Source organism: Dicentrarchus labrax, unplaced genomic scaffold (genome assembly GCF_905237075.1).
Source record: "Dicentrarchus labrax unplaced genomic scaffold, dlabrax2021, whole genome shotgun sequence".
Taxonomy (NCBI): domain Eukaryota; kingdom Metazoa; phylum Chordata; class Actinopteri; family Moronidae; genus Dicentrarchus; species Dicentrarchus labrax.
Genome location: NW_026136709.1, coordinates 19,348,024 through 19,372,931, shown reverse-complemented (window position 1 = coordinate 19,372,931; position 24,908 = coordinate 19,348,024). Strand labels below are relative to the sequence as shown.

The window sequence follows — 24,908 nt, the reverse complement described above, 5'->3', positions numbered from 1 at the left end:
ATGTGGATTAAGTTGTGAAAATGTGTATTTAGGTGAATATTGCTTATTTTTGAGGACAGAATAATGCACAGAGTGGAAAACTGACAAACCAAAGGAGCTACAGTAACGTGTCCCAATCACTGGAGTGCTGTTTTACAGAACAGCTTTTAACATCTGTCTGTGAGGAGTTTTGGCTCATTTTCTATTACTATTTATTCATATTTTTAAGGTATTGTCATTAGTAGATAAATGCAACTTTATAGGAGCAAATGGAGATAAATGTCCTTTGTGTTTGTAGTTTGTTCCAGTTTAATGTGTTACGGTTTGCATCTAAGTTACATTTTATTCAATTAATACATATAAAATAAAATAAAATAAATGCTGTAAGCTATATCAAACGTAAAATAAAAAATAAAAACACTTTCCAAAGTCTGAACTTTTATTTTGAAACCCCAACGCCCAAACAGGAAGTGCAATTATATGTTTTTTTTTCCGGGCCAGCACCGTTAACTGGAGCGAGCGCTACATTGGCGCGTCAGGTTACGCACTGTGACGCTCATAAATCCCGGCAGGCGCACTGGGGAGCGTCCCCGGAATTAACGGAGGAGAAAGAAAGAGAGAGAGAGAGAGAGAGAGAGAGAGAGAGAGATAACGGATCCGCTGACTTTAAACGTTTCCCGATACAAACAGCTGCTGCTTCCCGCGGGGCTGCAACACCCGAGTGACCGGAGGAAGGGGACTGCTCTCCCGCAAAAAGCGCCCGTCTTCACAGGTCGGTATACCGGGGGTATTTTCTCTCTCTCTCTCTCTCTCTCTCTCTCTCTCTCTCTCTTTCTCTCTGTTGTGTGGAAGATGCGACGTGTTGCACCAAAACAAAATACAACCAATAAACAACTAAAAGAAAGATGTATTCTCTCTCGCGGTGAGGTGTTCACTGACACACAGGCAGGTGGGAACCTAACGTGACCGAGGCTGCAGGCTAATCAGCTTTGTGTGTGTGTGTGTGTGTGTGTGTGTGTGTGTGTGTGAGAGAGAGAGAGGCAGGCAGCAGCTTGATCAATTAAGGTCTATTGTGCTGCATTCATTAGGAGATACATAGATCTCCATCCTCCTTCTGTTTCTGTTTTTCTCCTTATTTGACCGGTTTCATTTGAGTTATTTTCACTTTATAACTTAAACCTGTAATTGTAACAATCCCTGCAGATACACACTATATATGTGCACTGGTCTTAGCTGTTTTTTGCTTTTTAATAGTCAGACAGTCAGATTCAAGTAGTAAAAATGATAAATTATGAGTTTTATTCCCATCTCCACCCCCAGAAAACCTCAACCGCACACATAAAATCTGTAAAACGTTATATATTTATTAAGTTCAAGTTCAGTTAAATTATCTTTATAATCAGAATCAGTGGGTTTTCACATACAAGGAATTTGCATTTGATTTAATGGTGCGTAACACTAATTTGTACTATGTTTTTCTTGTATAATTGTTTGATGATTTGTGTCACCAGTGTACGTACCATGAAAACTGTCATTAAAAAAAAAAAACACATTTCAATAAACTAACTTAGTAAAAAAATGAAAAACATAATTATATTGTGCTTAATATTTTTCCCAAAATGAAGATCATGAGATTGTGGTATGTAAATAGGTAGATAATAATAAGTTGTAGTAGTAGATTTATATATATAAAAAAAACATCCGTCAGGACTTCTACTCTGTAGAATCCAGTATTTGGTTTATTTTGGTGGCCTAAAAGTAGAAACATTTAAATATTTATTGTATAAATTATGAGTGTTGGTTGATTTTTGACTCTGATTCAGATTCTCCAAACCTTAAAACAAATGCCAATCAATCAATGTGCTCCAGTCCTTTTTTCCCCTTCTGTCCATCAATCCACTAATGTAAAGTTTACTTATTACTCCCTGCCAACAGTAATTAGTTACACTACTAGTTTTGTTCCTTTTTCTGCTGCTCCCCACAAAATTGGTAATTGTGTCTCCCTAAAATTCAGACTTTTGACAGTTAAAATCCAGTTTTGTTGGTTGAAATCAAAGTAATGTGAATATTTCCAGCTGCTGAATGTTTCATCTTCCAAACTAGTTTCTCTCCATGATTACAGAAAATGAATCCAAGCATGTGATTGGATGGTTGGATTTCAAATCAGTAGGAGGTGAAAAGAAAAGTAATGTTGTGAGGTGTAACTGTAATATTATTACTGTTACTGCCCAACATTGGTTTCTAGTAAAAAGCAATAATAATAAATGTGTTATTAAAATAAAAAAACGTGTGTGGGCCCTGGTTCATAAAACCTGCTCTTGGTTGCCAGGTCTGCCTGTTTCTCCGTCTGTGTTGTGTCCCTTCCTCAGTCGGTTTCAGTCTGTCTGGCTGTGAACGACTTTCCGTTTTGAGACAGACGGAGCTCAAGTTTACTTGGAGTATTTGTCGTTTATTAATAATTTGTGTGAAAACTGTGACTTTTTCTAATATCTTCTGTATATTATAAAAAGGTTAATCTTCAGTCTTAATGTGTGTGTAGATGTGGGGTCTCTCCATCGATGGCCTCCTCCAGGTGACCTCCAGTGACCTCAGTCACTCCTGACTGCAGCTTTCAACTCCTGATCCACCAGAAGACGTCTGCAAGGTGAGACCGGATCAACACACATAGAGTAGAGAAGACTGGTTCCTTGTATCCGTCCCTACTGCACTCACACATCCACGGGGCTGGAAGAAGTAGAATACTTTATTCTGTTAATATTTTCAGTTGTTTTTAAAGCAAAAATGCCAAACTTTCTCTGGTTCCAGCTTCACAAACATGATCATTTGCTGTATTTCTTTGTCAAATATGATAGTAAATTGAATATTTTATAGGTTTTAGGGTTTATTCGAACAAATCCTTTCCTTGTTTTTTCCCTCTGATTCAACTGTAAATCTACCAAATTAGAGGAAGTGAAAACTGCTGTTTCCTGGAGTCTGTATGTAGTCAGATGTGAAAGCAGGTGGACGGTGCAGCGAGGAAACCGCGAACACAGCTGCACGATCAATCCCAGTCATACAGGCAAGCATCGGCGGATCTGTTGACAGTCGTGACTCAATCTCAGATGTGTGATGCTGAGATGAGAGCAAAGTGAAGTAGCTCCGTTCACACCGCTCCACTCTTCACTGCCAGCGAACGTAAGCTAAATTTAGCTTTCCTATATTTGGAGCATCGCCCTCGATAAAACTCGTGCACGCAGAGAGATGAAAGCTCTCATTTGGTGCTCATTTAGGCCACAGATGCACGCACATAAACACACATGAGCAGTAATATATTGTACACACTACTGCTGCTGCTGCTGCCGTTCATGCACCAGTTAGCCGTCAAACGTTTGTAATGGTGACAGCTCGGCATCTCACTCTTGTCACAGTTTCTTTCTCCCTCTCAGTTTACACTTTCAATTATTTGTGTTTTGTTTTCTTTTATCCTTTCACCCTCTTTTCTAAATGCTCAGCAGACGCTAGAAATGAACGCCTCACACTGTTCAAACAGGCAGCAGAATCACATTCATATTAGTTCTGACTGTAAGACAGTTGAGATAATTATATTTGGAATGAAGCTCACGGGATCAGGCAGATTGGATTATGTGTAAATTGTATCTTTGGCAAAAGCTCAATGCAAGCAGTGGATGAGCTTTCATCAAACACACTGATGAGAGCTCAGTTAATGCTGTAATATCACTCAGATCTCCCTCATTTTATCCCTTTGTGAAAGGTCACCCCGATGTCAAATATGTGATTGGGTAGTCTGCAACAGCCTGTGTGATTAAAATAAAGGAAAAAAAAAGATTTAGTTTGATTAGTTACGAGCTAAAATGTGATGGTAAGATAGTGAAATGTTCAAAAACACTGCAATCGTGGCTCCAAACAGGAAAAAAAGTGTGGACCAGGAATACCCCTTTTCCACCCAGTTAGCTCGGGTTGTTGAAGCGGTTCCATTCAGGAATCAACAATAAATAATCTTCTTTTTGGAATAAACCTGCAAATCGTGTGTGACCTGTCTGTAGCTGAACAGGGCCGGCCTACGCTACTACACTACTGTACTCTAACGCCGGTCGTATTGGTGTTACTTGGAGAGCCTAATGTTTTCTGAGGTGATACGCGGTGTAAAAAGTTTGAGAAACACTGTGCTAATGTTTGGCAAGTAAAATGTTGATACAAAAGTAGAGCTGAGGCTGATGGTAATGTCATTAGATGTTCAGGTATTTGCTCATAAAATACTGTATTTACAAGTATGTGCACACATGCAAGCAGAAGTGGAAGTAACTAAGTACAAGTACTTTGTTACTGTACTTAATTGGATCTTTTCAGGTATCAGTACTTTACTTTAATATTTATTTTCCGGACAACTTTTTACTTTTACTCCCTACATTTGTACACAAATATTTGTTCTTTCTACTCACATTTTCAGGCACATTACTTTAGTTTTAATGCATGTGAGGGGAATTGTATATAGATTTTTATTTTGCATTATTGCTCGCCTTTCCAAACATCCAGACCTGTCGAAGCAGCCAGTAGAAATGTTCTTCAAAGAAACCAAGAGAGTACTTTTTACTTTTTAAATTTCAGAGCTTTTAATTTTTTACATTTACTTGAGTAAAGAAGTGAAATAATTCTTTTTTTTTTACACAAATATCTGCACTGTATCAGAACGTGTGTGCTTCTGCCTCCTCTGCATACAAGCAATCTGACTCCAGTTCTAAGTTGCTCTCAGTTTACTTACACGGAAATAGACTAAGAACAAGGACAACAAAGCTGAACAACGACAGGTAAAAAATACACTATTATATGCATACAAGCAGATGAAAAAATAAATATAATTATAATTATATAATAAATATATAGCCTATAAAAAACAACAGTACACTGTGTATCTGCAAGTCGTGTCTCATGTATTGTAAACAATACAAACAGTGCAAATGAATGAATATTTAATGGGAAATGTAATTTATATGCATGAATTAGGTGTTTATAGAGCATCTATACATATACTGTATGCTGTATTAACAACGTGCAGGATTTATATTTTATAGTGATAGATGATAAAAACTGTGTGTATTTTAACCTTTAAATATAGAATTTATCATTTAAGGGTAATTTGGTGTTTTAGTGTCATTGACACTTTATTACTGATGGTAACTTTTCATCAGAATGATTTGTGTGTCATGTGGAAATAAATTTGTATCAGAGGGGAGACGTTGGCACAGGTTGTGTCCAATGTGTGATTGGTCTGCAGTGATGAATAAAACAAAGAAAAAAGCAGCAATTTTCAGATTGGAGAAGCTGAAACCAGCAACTGTTTGACAATTTTTCTTGATAAATCTCATAAATAATGGATCCGGGCATGAAACGACATATCTTTCCAACAATTAATTTAAATAATTGATCAATTGTTTCCTCTGAAATTGGCCTGAAGATGAAAGTTATGTCTTAATATTGCTTGTTTTGTCCAACCATCAGCCCAAAACACTAAAAATAATACATTTACAACGGTATAAAACCACACTGGAACCAGCAAAATCAGCTCAAAGCACATTTACCACATCATATATCTCTCCTTTAGAAACTCTGATCCTTGTTTGCGGTGATGTCAAGCTTAGCTGCAGTACCATCTGCATGTCATCATCTATCAAAAGCATGCTGGGAACTGTCTCCCCGTTATTCTCTTTGGCCTGACCATTCATCCATTTACCCATCCATCTGTCCACCTATTTGTATCTTCATTTTCTCCCCTCCTTCCTTTCCAAGATCTCCCTCTCCCTCTCCCTCCCCCTCACCCTCTTGTTAGTGCTGCTGAATTATTTAACATCAGACAGTGGGCTCGGCTGCTGAGCCAGAAGGAGATGAGAGAGCTAGAGAGGGGAAAGGATGGAGAGAGAAAGGGAAGTATGGAGGTGTCCGACGATGCAGGAAGCCGTGAGTCAGCAGGGAGAGAAAGAACCAGTGGGAGGGAAGACAGAGAGAGTTTATAGATAGCTTGAGGCAATACGGCTGGAGAGAGTGGCGTTAAATGCCTCCCGCTGCGTTTGCGTACGTGTGCGTGCATGCGCCTATCGATTGAGCAGAGAAGGTCACAGAGCCGAGAGGAGATTAGCAAACTAGACTCGGAGAGGCAGAGCTAACGCCTCCTCTGAATAGCAGCTAGACAGGAAAAGGAGAGTCAAAAAAAAAAGGAGGGGGGGTTGAGAGAGAGACGGACAAGGCGAAGGACAAGAGGAGCTGCTACAGTATGGGGGAGAGCTATATGTACCAGCGACTCCCCTACACCAGAGGAGAGGAGGAGGGGGAGGAGGAGGACGAAGAGGAGAGAGACGGGAGGATCAGAGAAAGTGCCGGGGGACAAATGGTAAAGTCTGAAGTTGTGGTTAGACATGCAGTGATTCTTCTCTTTCTGTAATTACACTGTGTGTGTGTGTGTGTGTGTGTGTGTGTGTGTGTTGTAGGGCTGCAGCTACAGACTATATGCGACATTAATTTTAATTTTAATTCATCGTTTAGTCCAGTCTTGCCCAACCTTAGCTTGTGAGCATTTAAACAAACAAATGTCTTCTTGTCACCCCTGATTGGTTCTCATGAATAATTTGTGTTTCATGAATAATTTTTTTTAAGCTCTTAAAGGTCTGGTGTGTAAGATTTAGAGGCATCTATTGGCAGAATAAAAGTATGTTTTCATAAGTGTTTAACCCTGAAAATATGAATCGTGTTTTTGTTACCTTAGAATGATTCGTTTCATGTTTCTACAGTAGCCCAGAACGGTTGAAATGTTTTGCAGGTTTCATGGCCACCGTAGTTTCTCCTACACACTTGGAACGGGATAGTGAGGCAAGGGGTATTCAGTTGGCGGCAATCTGAAAAATCCTACGCACTGGGCCTTTAAATTATCTTGTAATTCACCAGAATAAAAGCTTAATTCAAAGAAAATGAAAAAATAGAAATGCATCACAAAAAACATCCAATCATTTAATTTTGGAGGCTGAAGCCAGCAAATGGTCGGCATTTTTGCTTCATGTATGACTTATAGAATAAATTGATTGTCAGAATTGTTGTTTCACTTTTCGCAGATCAACTAATTGTTTCATCACTTGTCTTTTGTTTCATTTCTTCACCTGAGGATGTGTGCATGTGTGGAGCTAAACCGTTAAAATATGTCTGATGATTTCAGAAAACTGTTTCTCAGTTACCCCGTTTGTCCACCAGAGAGCACTGACAAGTTTATTTTTTTTACCATAAAATCTCCCGCTAACAAATTTACAATCTAAAATATTGATATAAGTATTATTTGCCGTCAAAATCACAATATAATTACATGTCAACGCAGAGCTAGAAAGACAAACAAAATCTCAAAAGTGATTGACCAACACATTGACAGCTTTAAATAATGTGAATTCCAGCCATTTTGTTGTTTCCTGGTAAATTATTCTCACTCCCACTAACAACACAGTTAGTGGGACATCATGTTGAGATCCAGATGGGTGAAAAAAGAAAAGAAATCTTGCAAGGAATTAGCATACATCAGTAGTTTGACATTTTGGGGAAAATTATTATTATTGAGCTGCTGGCACTATCATCCATAATTTAGATTAGCTACATTTCCACTGCACATTACTGTGTCCATTAACACTCTAACAATAACTGAATAATTTAAGCTAAACACATTAAAATGAGATTCTAATATGCACCTAGAGCACAATGACTTGTCAATCTATGTGTCCTCACATGTGTAGTGATACAAGGTGAATGTGTGTGTGTGCAGATGCAGTGTGAGGAGGGGACAGAGTGGCTGCTGGAGTTGCTGACTGATGTGCAGTTGCAGCAGTACTTCCTGCGGATCCGTGATGAGCTCAACGTCACACGGCTCTCGCACTTTGACTACGTCAAGAATGAAGACCTGGAGAAGATCGGCATGGGACGCCCGGGTACGTCAGACTATTACATGTTTCCATTTTACTCCAGACATCTAGTGCATATTGGAGTTACAGTGACTAAAATATGTATCTTTTGTATCTCCAATTCCCTTTATTTATAGTTATATCTGTTATTTCTGCATCACTGGGGTTGAGTTTTGCACTTCTTGCTGTTAAAATAAAGTCCATGGAGAAATTCAGGTTTATTTGTGCTTATTATAAGTAAGGTGGAAAGTAACTAAGTAGGATTTACTGAAGCAATGTACCTAAGTACAGTTTTGAGGCATGTGTACTAAACCACATGTACTATATATACTTCTACTCCAGTACAGTTGAGATGGAAATTTTCTACATTTAAGATTTTACATGAAAATATAATAAGCTTATAAAATATAACACATTGTTACAGATTTAACCAGCAGTTTCCAAAGTTTTTGGCTTGTAACCTCTCTCATTTCAGATGTCTATGAGTTGTTAGCAGCAGAGACATTTCCTATTTAAACTTTTCAGATAGTTTCATTTGAATAACTGAACTCCTTTGAATACTTATTTGTGTATCAGAACTTTATCGTCTCTCCCTTCCCATTAATTTCACAACCCCTTTTGTGAGTGCTGGAGGCACCTGGACTTAACAGCTACAACACAAAAATGCTGTTTACACATTAATGCATAACAATCTAATAAACGTGTTATAATAGGGGTGAAATGAGTACTTTCTTTCATACTTAAAGAAGATTCAGCTGATAATACTTGTGTAGTTTTGATGCAGTATTTTTTTTTTTTTATCTTTGTATTGGTACTTTCACTGGATACAATCTGAATATAAAATGTATTTACTGTTTGTGATTGTGATTGTGTCGGTTCAGGTCAGAGGAGGCTTTGGGAGGCAGTCAAGAGGAGGAGAGCCCTTTATAAACGCAAGTCCTGGATGAGCAAGGTGCAGTAACACTGTGTCCTGCAAGCACAAACACACACACACACACACACACACACACACACACACACACACACACACACACACACACACACACACACACACACACACACACACACACACAGCTAATTTTCCTGCAACGAAAAAAGGCCTCACAGGATCAGTAAAGTATCACATTACTTTGATTACACACAGGCTTGTATTTTGTAACATTTATTCTCTGACTTCTTAACCTCAGTGTTTCACCACCAACTGGACAGACGTTTGAAGGCCAAATGAGATAACTGACATGTTTATTCAAATTTTAAACAAGATAACTTCCAACGCTGTCAAAATTCTCACATGTGACTGTGTATATTTAGAGAAAGTTAAAGAACTTTATTATTACTGTAAAATGTATCTTATAAAATGAGAAAATACATCTTTTTTTTTATTTAAGCAAAACACCATAGCAGCTTGTTAAGCTTTGTGTGTCTTTTTGAATTGACGATTACTCCCATTTGCAACATCGCAACAGTCTTTGTACTCTGTGCACTGACAATAAAGATCAATCTAATCAAAAGGTGTTCTCACTTTACCCTTGCATTGTTGTGTTCCATAAATAGATCAAATCAAATAAAGATCTTGGTGTTCATGAGCACAAAAATGAAACCCACAGTCACCGGTTTCTGCTCCTGGGCCTGTAGGTGTTTCCAGTGAAACGACCCGACGCAGACGCCCAAGGGGTATCGACCCTCCCTCAGGGGGCATCGTCGAGCACGCCACCAGCCACTAGCGAGGCGGGTGCCTCACTCACCTGCCTGATCAGAGAGTCGGAGCTGCAGCTGTTCGAGCGGCTCGGTGACGGCACGTTCGGTGTGGTGCGGAGAGGAGAGTGGACCGGACCCAACGGCGGAGTGGTGAGTCACAGAGAAACAGTAGAGAGTAGTGAGCAAAATGTACAATAGCCCAGCACTGCGACTTCAGGAAACATCTTGACCAACTAGACGACATATTCGCAGCATTTAGAAAAAAGAGGAAGAAATGCTTCAAAGTGAAAAAAACACAACCAAATACAACTTTTTAGTGTCCCCTGGAACCAGTTTCTGTTGTTGTCTGTGCCACCTGCAGGGTTTCTGTGTTCAGTTCAGTCTGTATTTTGTATTCTTTACGAAAAATCTTCTAAATGCTGCACGTGTTGTCATATTGGTGAAGATGTTTTCTTCATTTGCTCGTGTTTTTGCCACCCTAAGAATGTATGAAATGTCAGCTCATGTTGTGCAGTAAGGTTGGGGTTTGTGTTTTGGCATGGTTGTAATGACTTGCCCGATGTTGGCTCTCAAATTAAAGACCCAAACTACAAAGCGGTCCCCGTTTGAACTCTGAGTAATTCAGCCTGTCACAGCCCACAGGCTGTTTGGATCATTTTGAATTACAGCAGTTTATTCTGTCGGATGTCATCTCTCCCTCCCTTTTTCTAGCTGTCAGTGGCTGTGAAGTGTCTGAAGGCAAGCGTGTTAGACTCAGACGGTCTGGACGATTTCATCAGAGAGGTGAATGCCATGCATTCACTGAGCCACCAGAACCTCATCCGCCTGTACGGCATCGTCCTCACACAGCCCATGAAGATGGTAAGACACACTCAAATACACACAGACCAACTTTAATACATACTTCTTATCCTACTAATTTACAGCCCACAAAAAGAGGACATCCAAGTCTCAAATTAGATATGTAACAATAATGAGATGAGTGTTTTATATCAGTATTGTGTGTGTTTGTGTGTAGGTGGTTGAACTGGCCCCTCTGGGTTCCCTGTTGGATCGTCTGAGAAAGCGTCAGGGTCACATTCTCATCTCCTCTCTGTGTAACTACGCTGTGCAGGTCAGTTAATACCACAAAGATAAACACATTAGAGGAAGAGGAAGTGATCATTTCATCACATATTTGGTGCCCGGAGATGTATCACTGCTCATTTCTTCCTCAGTGTACTGTTATTTTAAGTCATCCAGCAGAACGTGAAGTTTTGTTCTCAAATGTAAGTCATTCATTCATGAGGAAAATTGATGAAGACAAACCAATCAAGCAGTACTTTAATAATTATCAGTAAACTACAAAAATGTACTTGTAAAATTATACTTTTAGCTGGTTCATATTAGCAAGAATAGAAGATCTGTCTCTCCCTCTCTTTCCAGTGGTGGAAGAAGTATTTAGATCTGTTACTGAGTTAAAAGTACTAATACCACACTGAAAATACTCCACTACAAGTAAAAGACCAGAATTCAAAACTGAGCTCCTAGCACTGAAGTACTCTATATGCTCCCTGTCATGTTGTTTTTGGATTAATATCACTGGTATTAGAAAGACTCAACAAATTTGGAGATATGCAGGAATATGAAAAATTGTAATCTGAAAAGTAACTAGTAACTAAAGCTGTCAGACAAATAGTGGTGGAGTAGAAGCATTAGTAACTAGTACTGTGTATGTGTGTGTAGGTGGCGTGCGGCATGGCCTACCTGGAGCAGAAGCGTTTCCTCCACAGGGATCTGGCTGCCCGCAATGTGCTGCTGTCCACCAATGACACGGTGAAGATCGGAGACTTTGGCCTGATGAGGGCGCTGCCAACACACACCGACCAGTACATCATGGAGGAGGGCCACAAAATCCCTTTCCCATGGTGAGAAGAGCATCCCAGTCACACAAAATGATGTGGTTCTTAGTTTTGTAGCCCGGTTTCAGACCTCAGTGATTCAAACTCAAATCATAATTGAAATCATTTCCAGACTGGTGTTGCTTTACAGTTATTTTTTCTCTGTCTTCGTCCTTGCTGCTCTCCAGGTGTGCTCCGGAGTCTCTGAAGTCTCGTACTTTTTCTCACGCGTCTGATACCTGGATGTTTGGGGTCACTCTGTGGGAGATGTTCACCCATGGACAGGAGCCTTGGCTGGGCCTTAATGGGAGTCAGGTGCATGCATATGCACACACACACATCTTTTCTACTTTACCATAAATGTTCAAGGAGGAAGAAATTCATGGTTTTGATTTTAAAAAATCAGCTCCTGCATATGAAGTTTTTACTCAAAGACCAAAAAACAATTGGAGCAAATTGCAATTTAAAAAATTCACCAGGTAATAATAGTTCTTCAGCATTCTGTTATTTATGTCTGTTTGCAGATCCTCCACAAGGTTGACGTGGAGGCCGAGAGGTTGTGCAAACCAGACGACTGTCCTCAGGATATTTATAACGTCATGCTGCAGTGCTGGAGCCCCAAACCGGAGGACAGACCGACCTTCGTCGCCCTCAGAGACTTCCTGCTCGAGGTAGTACAGTAGTTACAGTTGAAACAAAACTGAATGAACTCTTGTAGTTACAGCATTATTCAGTAAATATGTCTGACAGAGATTCATAAACAGTTAATGTGAACCAGGAGAGGACAGAATGTTATTTATTGTAAAGTGTGGACAGTAACTTTAACGGTTAATGTGATCATTTAGAATTGTGTTTATATCTGCAAGCTCAGCTTAGGGGGAAATTTGGAATTATTAATCAAAATTCTGTGTGCTATTGTAAGTGTGACAGTAACAAAACTTACAGTACATTCGGCCATAGATTCCCAGATTAGAAATATTTTATATGAATCATTGGGCTAAAATTGCTTGCTAGTAGGGGTTAACTTGTGTTTCCTTTTGGCAGGACTGAAAGAGAAATGTTTAAAATGACTTATAGACTAAAGTCTATGTGAAAAGCTACGGGAGGGTCACACGACTTGGTGTGACATAGGAAGTAGAAGCTAAATATATATTGTTAATATAAGGGGGCGAATTTGAATTTTTGGAGAAGTGATTGAAATGATTCATGTAGAAGTAATCTTGAAAAACATCAAGATGTTATTCTAAGGTGCACCAGATACTTTTTTAAATTGTAACTTAAGAAGCATTTGCCAGCTCGCCTTACTCTTAACAATTAAGCATTAGCGATTAGCATAATGTTTTTAATAGCTGTGGTTAATGGATGAGATAGGGTTGGCTTCTAGACATTCAAAAAGTAGTCCTCAAGTGATGTCTGGGACAAATAAAGGACACTGAAGGGAGAGCCAGTGGAAACAAATAAATCATCATCATACAGAATGGCAGAAGTATTTTTTCTACGTTTGTCTCCATGTTCCTGCTGATGACAGTAATAATTCATTGGACTCGTGTAGCTTTTTGCTCAAACTCTAAGTGTGTATGTGTTTTGCAGACTATGCCTACAGATATGAGAGCGCTGCAGGACTTTGAGGAGGAAGACAAGCTCCAGATTAAAATGAACGACGTCATCACCATCATAGAGGGAAGGTCAGTGTGTGACTGTTGTGAAAGTCATGTGTCGGTGCAGGATAACTCCTGCAAGACAACAAATGCATCTTTTGTCGACATTGGATTCCTTGCATTGTGGAAAATTACTGTAATTACTGTCCTGATACTGGCTCATTAAAGAAATATTGTGGCTTTCGAACAGACAGACACACATGTGTTTTGCTCATGTCTCAAGATATTTCCACATTTAATTACATTTTAATAAGTGAAATCATGTGAAAGAAGCAGTATGATGCACTCCGGAAAATCCCATACAGATTATACTATTCATAGCTCTGTGTTTGTCCGTTTATGTGTGTTTTCAGGGCAGAGCACTACTGGTGGCGAGGTCAGAACAGGGGGACGCTGCGTGTCGGTCAGTTTCCTCGACACGTGGTGACGTCGGTCGCCGGTCTGTCCGCCCACGACATCAGCCGACCGCTCAAACACTCCTTTATCCACACTGGACACGGAGACACAGACCCTCACAGAAGCTGGGGACATGCAGATCGTATAGACAGGTTAATAATACTCACTAACTGAAGTCGCCACACAGTTTTAGCCATACAATGTGAAATAAAACAATAAATGGAAGGTATTATTTTTGGGTTAATTTTAAAATAAGATATGTGTTGATATAGAAATATAATGTAGTACATAATGTAATAAAACAGTATAACATGTTATATTGTGCAGTGTCATATAGTATGGAATAGGATAACATAATATATATATATGACATATGATGAACCTTCCCTGAATAAATAAAGGTTAAAAAAGTATGATAAATGATAAATATAGTTTGATATATAACAAAATATGATTAAAATGATGCTTATTATACGCCTACTTTTTGAATGAAAAACGCTAGTTGGAACCCTCTTAATAGAACAAATCTAAAATGCAGACTTATCTCCCTTTATAATGTCCAAGTATAAACTTAATTCATTTGTTGATTATATTTTGTATTATTAATTTGAATCAACAATGTAACTAATGTTTGTACAAATGTATGTTGTGAAGCAAAAAGTACAGTATTTGCCTCCAAATTAAAGTACCTCAAAAATGTACTTAGTAACTTTCAACCACTGATCAGCTGCATATTAATGCATCACTAATTATAATCCTGGAGTAGAATATATATGATTCTGAAAATGGCATTTGACTTTGAGTACTTTAAGTTTATTTTGATACCAATACTTATGTACTTTTACTTTGGTAAGTTTTTGAATACTTCTTAAAGAGCATTTTTACACTGTGGTATTGCAACATCTGAGCTCAACTTCTTCCACTATCGTCCACTGCAGTGCAGCAGTGCATTACCTCTAGCTCACCAACAGATGTTGTACTTGTTCCTTTTCAGAACGAACACTCAAATTCAGAGAAACCTCACAACTGTTGCAAGAACTGAATAAGCCTCAATGTCCAGAGTAATAGCAACTGCAGTAGTAAAATGTGTACAACTGTGTAACGTATAGTAGCAACTATAAAGGACGAGGTAGTAAAGAAATAATAGATAAAATCTGGTTTACCTCTTGTCTGCTCCTTTTCAGTCTGTATTTGGGAAACCCCATGGACCCTCCTGATGTCCTTGGAATGGACTCGGGCATTGCGAGGCCGACCAAACTCCCCAACCGTTCCAAGAGTAAATTTAACCAATAAATTTAAACACATATATCAACATATAGCATTTACTTACAGTGTTTGTACATGTACTTCTCTGTTACTAGCTCGCAATGTTGATCATGTAGAAAACTGAGCTCATTCTTCTGTTAGAGGCATTTGAAGTCACACTGTGAATGTAAGTTAAATGTCTAAAACTGTCTTTAACAGAGCAACCTCCTCCTCGTCCACCCCAACCTGCCGTTCTGCTGAAGAGTAAGTTGTGCTGCCTGTAGTCTACAACTCCTCCTTCATATACATGCTGCTACTGTTTCTTGACTCTGGTGTCTGCTTGTGTGTCCAGAGCCGTTCTACGACTCTGTGATGGACGATTACGACGACGATGACGACACCAGCGCTTCGTCTGGGCTGAAGAGGCTGGGAGTGTCCCTGGGTCTGAAGCTCCGGCCGTGGGAGGGGTCCGGCGTGCGCTCGGCCAAAAGCGAGGTCTCGCTCATCGACTTCACTGATGACAGCTTCAGCTCGACCACGCCCTCGCCGCTCACTGAGACGAGGCAGCCAGATGAGGACACACTGAGGGTACAGTTGGACCTGTCACAGAATAATTTACTGCATCGTCGGCATTGTATATACAGCAAAAGCACATAATGCATGTTAATAGAAATATGCACTAAATAAGATGCATTATTAGACACTAATTACACAGACATGACATAAAAAAGACTGTTAAGACTTGCAGCAAGCCAGCCTCTATCCACAATATGTACCCTTTGTGAATAGTCATGCATACAACTTCTAGTTAATCAGAATTTGAAGACTTGTCTGTTATCTTTTCACAGACGTTTCCCTCAAATTCCGAAATGTCCTAGCAGCTCTGGTTTGGAGAAATGTCAGATAATGCAGAGGCAACAGCTCGCTGCTAACGTGCGCATTAGAAAGATAAAAAACTTAATTTTAATACAATTTCCTACTGAAATAGATCCAGTGTGTGATAAAAACACAGAAAACAACATTGCCAAACTTATAGCCAGTGCGGTCTACATAAGATGGCACTGTGATACCATCTAGGACAGCTGGTAGTAAACATGCGAGCAGATAAGCTAGAAGAAGTCATGAATAATGCACCTGAGGCGAGGGGAGTGTGATGGATTTGTGCTCCTTTATTGACCACGTACACATTCACGCTTTAGTGGTTTACTTTCACAGTTCTCTGTGTCCTGCTGTTATTACAGAAGTGTCTGGACCACAAAATGAACCCTCGATTCACCTGTTGACCTCGTTTATCTTCCAGGGCTTATGTGGCATTCTTTCAAAAAACATTGAATAAACAACAATATTAGTAAGGGTGCTTCGATCAGGGTTCTTGGGGCCGATCACTGGAAGCAGTATCAGCCGATATCGATCATGGGGTCTACTCGAAGCCTTCTATTTATCGTGTAGTATTATTTATCTAACTATTCTTAACAACATATTAAGTATGAAAATTAAGAAATAATAATATATCATGAATTTACAACTATCTTGCTATCTCTAGAAGGTCATTTCTTATTTTGAACTGTTGCTTTACCTGGTCTGTGCTTGTAACATATTCACAGTGTGAGCCAGATAACATCTCTCTCTCTGTGTGTCTTTGCAGAATGCTAAAATGAACTGCCGGCTGCTAATGTACCGGGCGGCCCACCCAAGTAAACCTCTGTGTGGGACAGACGGAATATAATTTTTCTGGGGAATAAATTAAATGCGTCACCTGATCGTCTCATTTGATCGCTGTTTATAGAGACGCCGATCAAACTGTTTAAGCAGTGGTTCCCAACCTTTTGCCTGAGTAAACTGACTCAGACGTTTTTTTATGGATATTTCATATTATATTCAATGCATAACATTACGAGTACATAACAACTGATTAACTGCACAATGAACCCAGATAGGGATTTTGATTAATTTTGAGCAGATTATTTCCTGAGAACACCAGAGATGAGTTTTCCTGATATTTTTAGGAACTTTTTAATAAACTCTTCGGCTGTTTTATCTTTTCCGATGCAGAACGGTTGTTAATCAGAGAGCGAAGGCTCTGTGAATATAGCTTGTGTTCAAAGTTCAGATCTTAAAAATAAATTAAAACCTAAACTTTAAATATGAAGATTTTTTTACAGAGATATAGCCCTGCTGTGTGTATTTTTTCTTACACCCCTTAAAAATCAAGAAGGTCTCGCGACCCCAGGTTGGGAACCACTGGTTTAGAGCGAATATTTGCCGATAACGATTGGTGGCTCATTAATCCTGAACACCCGATAATATTGGATCGTCTTTCAAAAAGCCCCCATCCTTATCTTAACATATAAAGTGAACCATATGACATACTGTTGAGAAAGGTTGCGTTCCAAGGCTGGATTTTTAGTTGCGTTGTTACAAAATGTCAGGAGGATATTAAATGAGGGTTTTTTTTTTCTTATAACTGTCACCTAACACTTTGTCTGCTTCTCCAATTGTCCATCACTGTCATCCTCAGGACACTCCATCCATCCTGGACTGGCCTCTCCCTCAGCCAGCTTACGACGAGGTTACTACTGACCTTGACGACCAATCAGAGGACCAGGAGGTGCGGTCTATCAACAGGGGATTGAACGAAGAGACGACCACGCCCAGCGGCGCCATGGCAGGCAGGAGTGAGTCGCAGTCAGCTGACCTCTTCCAAGAACTGCAGCGAGAGGTAGAGTTTACGCATGGTTTCACTTTACAGGTAAGTGGACGTAAGTTAGGCACTCTATGCTAATGTTTTTGTCTGTCGTTATAGGTGATGGTGAAGCTGCAGGTTCCCATGGCAACGGGCCGCTCCCTCCCCTCCTCTCCTCTCCCTATGCCCCTTGCTCCTCTTGGCCCCCACCGACAGATCTGCCTGCCTCCTCCCTCCCCTTCCTCCACCTCCACCTCCTCCTTCGCCTCCTGTTTCGAGGATCGACCGGTGCTGCCTCCCCGCAGCCCCGTCCCCCCGCTGCGTCCTTCCAAACACAACCTCTCCTCCCGCACCACCCACCCGCAGGCGCGCTCCAGCTCCATCTCCCTGGGTGACCAGGAAGACACGCCTCCTCAGATCCCACCCAGAGACCACGCCTTCTCTCAGCCGGGCTCCCGCTCCTCCTCTCCCCTTCCACTGGTACCGCCGCTATCCTCCTCCCCTGTGGCCCTGCCTCCTCCTCCCCTCTCCGTCTCCCCACGCCGGGCGTCCGGACTCCTGGGTCCCCTTCTGTCCTCCAACTCGTCTGTGTCCTCCCTGCCTCAAGTCACATCACATTCCTCACGGCTCACAGCTCGAGGTTCCTCCTACTCATCCGGCTCCTTACTGGAGCCTCTCGCCTTTCGTGAGGGGCGTGGCCTTACCTCGCTGATGGACGGCTCCCAGAGCGCTGCTCCCGCCCCGCTGCCAGACCGACCTGCTTTTCTAGAAAGGTGTGTTGCTGATATCAAACACCGTCTTACCTCATTCACTCTACGTAATTAGGACAGAGACCATTTCTTAGGCAAGTTGGGAAAGGAGCATGTGTGTTTGTTCCCAACATTGTATTGTTTCCTTGAAAAATTAATTTATCATATTTCATCAACATTTATAGTTTAACATTTTGGGAAATACACTTATTGTCTGTCTTGCTAGATGTATATGTCACTTAGTGAGCTTTAGTGGTGCTGGTAGGCAGATTAGGTTACCTTTGGACTGAGTCATTCTAGCTGTTTGTGCCTGTTTTTAATTCTTCTGCTAAGCTAACTGGCAAATAAGCGTATTTCCCAAAATGTCTATTATTATATATAACTATTATTTAAAATTTCTGTCTGACTTTAATATTCAATAAGTTTTGTCTAACTTAAAGGGGAATTCCAGCATTTTTCAACCTGTGTCAATCACACTCCACGTTGCACTCGCCACCAAGGGCGGCTGTGGCTCAGAGGCAGAGCGGGTCATTCCTTAATCGGAAGGTTGTGGGTTCGATCCCCGGCTCCTGGTGCCACATGTCGAAGTATCCTTGAGCAAGATACTGAACCCCAAATTGCTCCCGATGCCGTGCATTGGTGTGTGAATGTGTATGAATGAGTTAGTTTCTGTTTGATGGACTTCATTGAGTGAATGTGTGTGAAAGGGTGAATGTGGCGCGTAGTGTAAAAGCGCTTTGAGTGGTCGGAAGACTAGAAAGGCGCTATACAACAACAGGTCCATCCATTTACCTCCGTTGTAGAGATTTGGGAATATATTAAATATCTGTTTATCAACAATGAGGTAGAGTCATCCTATATGTGAAACAATAACTAATAAATGTTTATTATTATTGCATATTAATAGATAGTGTTCTTTACGATAAACTTGGGTAAATGGTAAATGGACCTGTACTTGTATAGCGCCTTTCTAGTCTTCCGACCACTCAAAGCGCTTTTTACACTACGTGCCACATTCACCCTTTCACACACATTCACCCTTTCACACACATTCACTCAGTGATGGCAAAGTCCATCGAACAGAAACTAACATTCATACACACACACACACCGATGCACGGCATCGGGAGCAATTCGGGGTTCAGTATCTTGCTCAAGGATACTTCGACATGTGGCACCAGGAGCCGGGGATCGAACCCACAACCTTCCGATTGAGGAACGACCTGCTCTGCCTCTGAGCCACAGCCGCCCTTGGTGTGCAAAGTTAGCTTGGTCAGAATGGCCACATTAAGGAGTTTTCCTTCACAGTTTATCCTTAGTTTACCTTGTTCCAAAGTCAAAGTCCAAAGACAACGACTAGGGGTCTTGGAAAGTAAGTCTTTAAATATTTGCCACATTAAATGCTTCCACTCATGTCACTGAGTTAAACATCTGCTTTTCCAGCTCGTTCTAATTGTTCCTAAAATACTAGAAGCACTAAAAGATGGCTTGAAAGCTCACGTAACACCCAGAGAGCAGGCATCACTCAATACAAAGTGAGAAAGCTGTTTGACTGACAGCTTGACTGAACTGTATTTATCTACTTGGGAAGTGTTGTTCACTCATGCAAAGAAAGTTTTCTCTTCCCACGGGTTTAATCCTGTTTTATTATTTAGTTTGTTTTGCACAGTGTGATGTCACCTCTTCAAGATATTTTCCGTGCATATATTTGCCTTCTCTCTTCAGTCTGCAGAAGAGATACGTAGAGGTTTATTTACTTTATTTGGATTCCCGCAGTTCTTCCTGTGATCCACAAAATAAAATTGTACAATGGACACAATAATATAATAATATTCTCACAATATTGTATATAAGAGATCATATATAGAGAATAAGAGATTAATAAAATAAATGGAGACATAAAAATGCAACAGTTAGAGAAAAACAAATAATAATGATCGAAAGTATTTTGTAGCCACAGTGTTTGAAATTGTGTGAAATGTGAAAATAAAATAGAAATATTAACATTATAGTCTTTAACACCTGTTTTTAAAGCTATTTTAAGTCTTTATATCGCTTTTTCCACCAAGATAACAAACTTTTAAATTGAGTAGCTGGACCTTAATATATATGAAATAAATGTGTTTATATACTTTTAAATTTGATTCAGTACATAAATAAAAGTGCAGTTTTTGTTTACAGATAAACTTTGTTAACTATTACAAACATTCCTTCATGTTGTGTATGTATGTGATCCTGTAAACTGTCACTATAGTTGGTCTCTGTGGTTTTCTTATCAGATACGGAGCAGCTAATATGGCGGCAGTCAAACCCATGATCCAGCAGCCCGGCGGAGCCAAACCAAACTCCTCCTACAACAACAACAATGGGCGAACTGCAGCTCCCAGCATGCAACAGGAGCAGAGCATCACACAGGTAAAATAATATACAAATAATAAGTAGAGAAACACCAAAGGCTCTTAAATACTACACGCAGACAAATCAGAATCACCCACAACAAATATTTTTGATATAATTTTAAAACTCCCTGATCAAGGAAGGAAGTCCACATCCCTGTGTCAACATTTGATCTTAAATTCAGTCGTTATTTCTGCTCCCATCAACACCCAGGAACATATTTTTGTAAATACAGAGCACGGAGTATTTGGGTTTTTTGAAGGCTTTGAAATTGTTGACAAGCTACAGGACTCTTCTTTTCATATCTCAGTTGAAAATACAAACAATCCATAGGTCCAGTCATGTTTCTTTAACTTTCATCCTCCATTCATGATATGTTCGTGGTATGATTGACAGGTCCAAGGAGCAGTACACGGTGTCACGCTGGAGGAGTGTCAGGCAGCTCTGCAGGGTCACAATTGGAGCATTCCTCAGGCCATAAATCATTTGAAGGTACACTTACCCTGTGTACATTTTCACATTACTTTGTTAGCTTTGGAAAATAAAACTAAGGAACACTTAAAGGTCTAGCGTGTAACATTTAGGAGGATATATTGGCAGAAATTGAATATAATATACATAGGTATGTTTTCATTAGCGTATAACCACCTGAATATAAGAATTGTTGTGTTTTCGTTACCTTAGTATAAGCAGTTTTTATCTACAAATGCCACAGGTTGCTTCTGTGGAGCTGACCATGTTGAACTGCCATGTTTCTACAATGGCCCAGAAGAGATGAACCAAATACTTGCTGTAGATAAGGCTTTTTTGTGTCTTTCCTGAGTTTCGCGGACACCATAGTTTCTCCTCCACACTTCACAGCCCGTTCTCATTCCGAGGTCGACAAAGACAAATACAGTTGGCAGGGATGTTTAGTCAGATGCCACTTAATCCTACACACTGGTCCTTTAATACTGATGCCTCTATATGGCCTGCATGAACAAACAAGTTCCTGGTTGCTGCTTTAAGGTTTTGAATGCAGGACTTGTAGTTAATTATTTTCATAGTGTGTATTGCTACTTTCTTCTACCACTGCTTGGTAGGTGGAGGGAGTTACATCCCTGAAAGCAAGCAGCAGTGTAGCAGCGAGGATACAGAACTCAGTGTTGTATAGGGACTAAATGAGCACAATGTTTATATGGACGCTGTACAGTGAGAGATCAAGGTCATGGACATAAATTATTGGAGGATGAATGGAACTGTAAAATGACTTGTGTGCCTGCCTGAAATACCGCAAGCCTCCATTTTTTAACTGCTGTTACCCAGATGTTAAAAAAGGCATTTTTAAGTAAAATTATATCAGAACAGGTCATTAAAAAAATATATACAGCACAACTATGAATAAATTCACCACCCATCCTGCTTAAAATGCCTCTTGTCACCATCTGTATTGTAGGTGGAGCAGTTGTTTCGTCTGGGCCTGCGGTCGAGAGCCGAGTGCGAGGAGCTTCTGCAGCGCTGCCAGTGGAACCTGGAAGAGTCCAGCACTCTCATGCTGGACACATACGGACCACATCGAAACATGTAAGTTCATCTAATCTGGTAAAAGAAAAGAAAAACACCTACCCACTTGGTAAACGCTCTTATGTAAGTGTTTAGTCTGTGTCAGTAAGTACTCTACAGTATGTATCATCTGCTTTTTCTGCCAAGTGTGTATACTGTATCTGTGCATTCCTCCTTGCATTAGAGTATGTTTTTGTCTTAACTTGTAATTGAAACTTTGGGGAAAAAAAACTATGCAGTGATAGACCACACAACCACATATGGGATGACAATATCACTCCATCTGCTCTTCTTCACTCGTCTGCCTGTCGGTCTGATGCTCTTGTCACTGCTAACCCAGTCTGAGAGTGTCCACATGCTGTCAGAGCTTCATTGAGAAGTCTTACACTTAAAATAAACTAGATTTTCTTTGAAACAGTGACTAGAACAAGTGGAGCTGAAATCATTTCACAAATCATTTTCCCATTTCATTTTGTCAGGTGTGGTGTGCCTCAGGGGTCAGTATTGGGACCACTATTCTTCTCTTTATATGCACTTTTCCAAGATCTCCCTAACTATGTATGGCATCTCTTATCATCACAATGACACTCAATGTTACCTCCCCATTGCTCAGAGTTTTTATTTGATATATTTTGTAGTTCCTCTTTCTTACTGGGTGTTGTTTTACCTCCATTTGTTTATATATGGTCCACTTTGAGAAAGTTATTCAACAGTTTGGGAAATGTTTTTATTGATATCACTCACGTCTGCTAATCATCTCCTGGTTCCACCTCTGGTTAGTGTACCGACCCGAGACTGTCATCAATCTTCTCATGTAACTCTCGACCAGAAAGTGAATAAGATATATATAAAATATTACTATTACTATTATTATAACTATTATTATTATTATTATTATAACTAGTTGTTTATAGCCTTTTATTTACCTGTACGTTGTGGCTGTTGTTGTTGTTAATCTGTTGCTAAAAGCTTGTTGTTAAATGCCCCACAAAAAAAAGATTATTATTATTATTATCACTGTTATTATTTATTATAAATTACATTAGCTGATTTTTGGCCACTTGAGGGCAAAAAAACTCCACAAGCTAACTGACTGAAAACAGCTACCTGCTGTTGCTGGACACAAAATTGATTGCAGAGATTAAGAAAATGCTATTTTGCTAATGTAAAAATGGTACTAAATTTGGGTGGAAAGAAAATTTGAATTTTCACTTTTCCTCCTATATATCAGTTAAGGATTTGCAGTTATAACACAGATTTTTTTTGTCTCTCAGGAAGTGAAGGTGGGAGGACATTAACTACTGCAGAGCTCCTGACTTTGGATCAACAGGCCAATACAGACCTGCTTGGATGACTCATCGCTCAGGGGCCCAGATACAGTGATGCTTTTTAATGAATGGAGGAACATAAAGCAGTATATATATATATATGTGCCTCACTTAATGAAATGTGAATACCTATTCATACCAGTGTCATCATTAGCTAAAGGATCAGCTTGTTGAATGAGTCACACTATTTACTTGAACACATGCTATTTATGTTTTTTTTATTATTATATGAATAATGAGAATTTTTGTTTTCCGCTGGTAGCTACTGCAAACTTTTATTGGGACTAATTTAGCTGTGAATGCGCGCATGTTCAGATGTGTGCACGCATTGGCTTACGTTTCTGTGGACTGTAAATGCCCATGCCTTGTTGCTGTTAATGAAGCGATATAAAATCAGGGAAATGTCAGCTGACGTTTTAGTTGTGCTTGTATGTTTTTATGAAAATGTACAGATAAGATGCTGTATTGTATATAGCACTTTAATGGGTGTGTCGACGCACAAGCGGATATTTTTGAGGATACATTAACTGCTGGTCAGACGATAATAAACAGTTTATCTAGTTAGAGAAGTAAATAAGAAACTGATATAAGCTGATATCGGGTATTATTAATGTATCATTTGTGTCTTAAACAAAGCTTTTTAAGCTTTATAATGGCGTGAATTGTGAAAGGGTTGATGGATTGAGATTTTTAGTTTTGTCTTATTGTAGGCAATAAGATGCCAAAACGTAAATGTGAAAATATTGATCATCTCCTTATGAATACAGGGTATTAAGGCACTGAGTTCCACAAATTAGATATTAAATAAACCTAAAATGGATGTTTAGTATTTGTTCCTATGAAAATTACTGCTGCATGATAATCATAAACACTAATCACCTGAGTAAGTAGGCAACTGCTATGTGCAAGCGTGTGCATGTGTGCTTAAAGCAGCAGCTAGTGGTCCTCGAGAACTTCATAGTGTGTGTGTGTGTGTGCGTGCGCGCAGATATTGATCATAAATGTGATCACCTACTGTATGGTTAATTATAAGCAGCTAAACAGAGATAGAAATGGATAATACTTTGTAAATTCTTGCAGCTACTTTGCAAGATAAGGAGCCATCAGTTACCGGTCGCTCTCTTCTCCAAGATACAATAAAGTCAGAAATGTCAGTGAATTTCACAACAAGTGGGCAGAAATGTTTAAAACACTCATATTTCTGTGTGTTTGTGTGTGTGTGTGTGTGTGTGTGTGTGTGTGTGTGTGTGTGTGTGTGTGTGACATCGTTCCCTCTTATGCTGAGCTGTAAGCTTCTGTAGTCACACTGCTGTCTGTGACGCTGACTGCATTATACAGTAACATTAGAGCAGCTTATTAATGAAAAATGCAAAGATGGCCTCCACTGTTTTATAATAAAGTAAAATTTGAGTCGTTCTCTTTTCAAAA

The 24,908-nt window shown here is 39.7% G+C and overlaps 1 protein-coding gene across 3 annotated transcripts; it reads left to right on the top strand.

The window, feature by feature from the left end:
* The first annotated feature begins 498 nt into the window (after positions 1-498).
* On the top strand, positions 499-24,908 carry tnk2a (tyrosine kinase, non-receptor, 2a). Of its 3 annotated transcripts, XM_051411049.1 has the most exons (21): positions 499-751; positions 2,519-2,623; positions 7,769-7,931; positions 8,786-8,856; positions 9,540-9,752; positions 10,314-10,463; positions 10,621-10,716; positions 11,328-11,509; positions 11,671-11,797; positions 12,007-12,153; positions 13,073-13,167; positions 13,494-13,688; positions 14,721-14,812; positions 15,001-15,045; positions 15,134-15,369; positions 17,300-17,500; positions 17,585-18,237; positions 20,493-20,628; positions 21,007-21,102; positions 22,046-22,173; positions 23,427-24,908. In XM_051411049.1, the coding sequence occupies exons 3-21, from the start codon at positions 7,769-7,771 to the stop codon at positions 23,431-23,433; spliced, it is 3,033 nt and encodes a 1,010-aa protein (XP_051267009.1). In that variant the 5' UTR covers positions 499-751; positions 2,519-2,623; the 3' UTR covers positions 23,434-24,908. The 3 variants fall into 3 exon arrangements, with proteins under 3 accessions (XP_051267009.1, XP_051267007.1, XP_051267008.1); XM_051411047.1 differs by lacking the exons at positions 499-751; positions 2,519-2,623 and adding an exon at positions 6,194-6,361; XM_051411048.1 differs by lacking the exons at positions 499-751; positions 2,519-2,623; positions 21,007-21,102 and adding an exon at positions 6,194-6,361.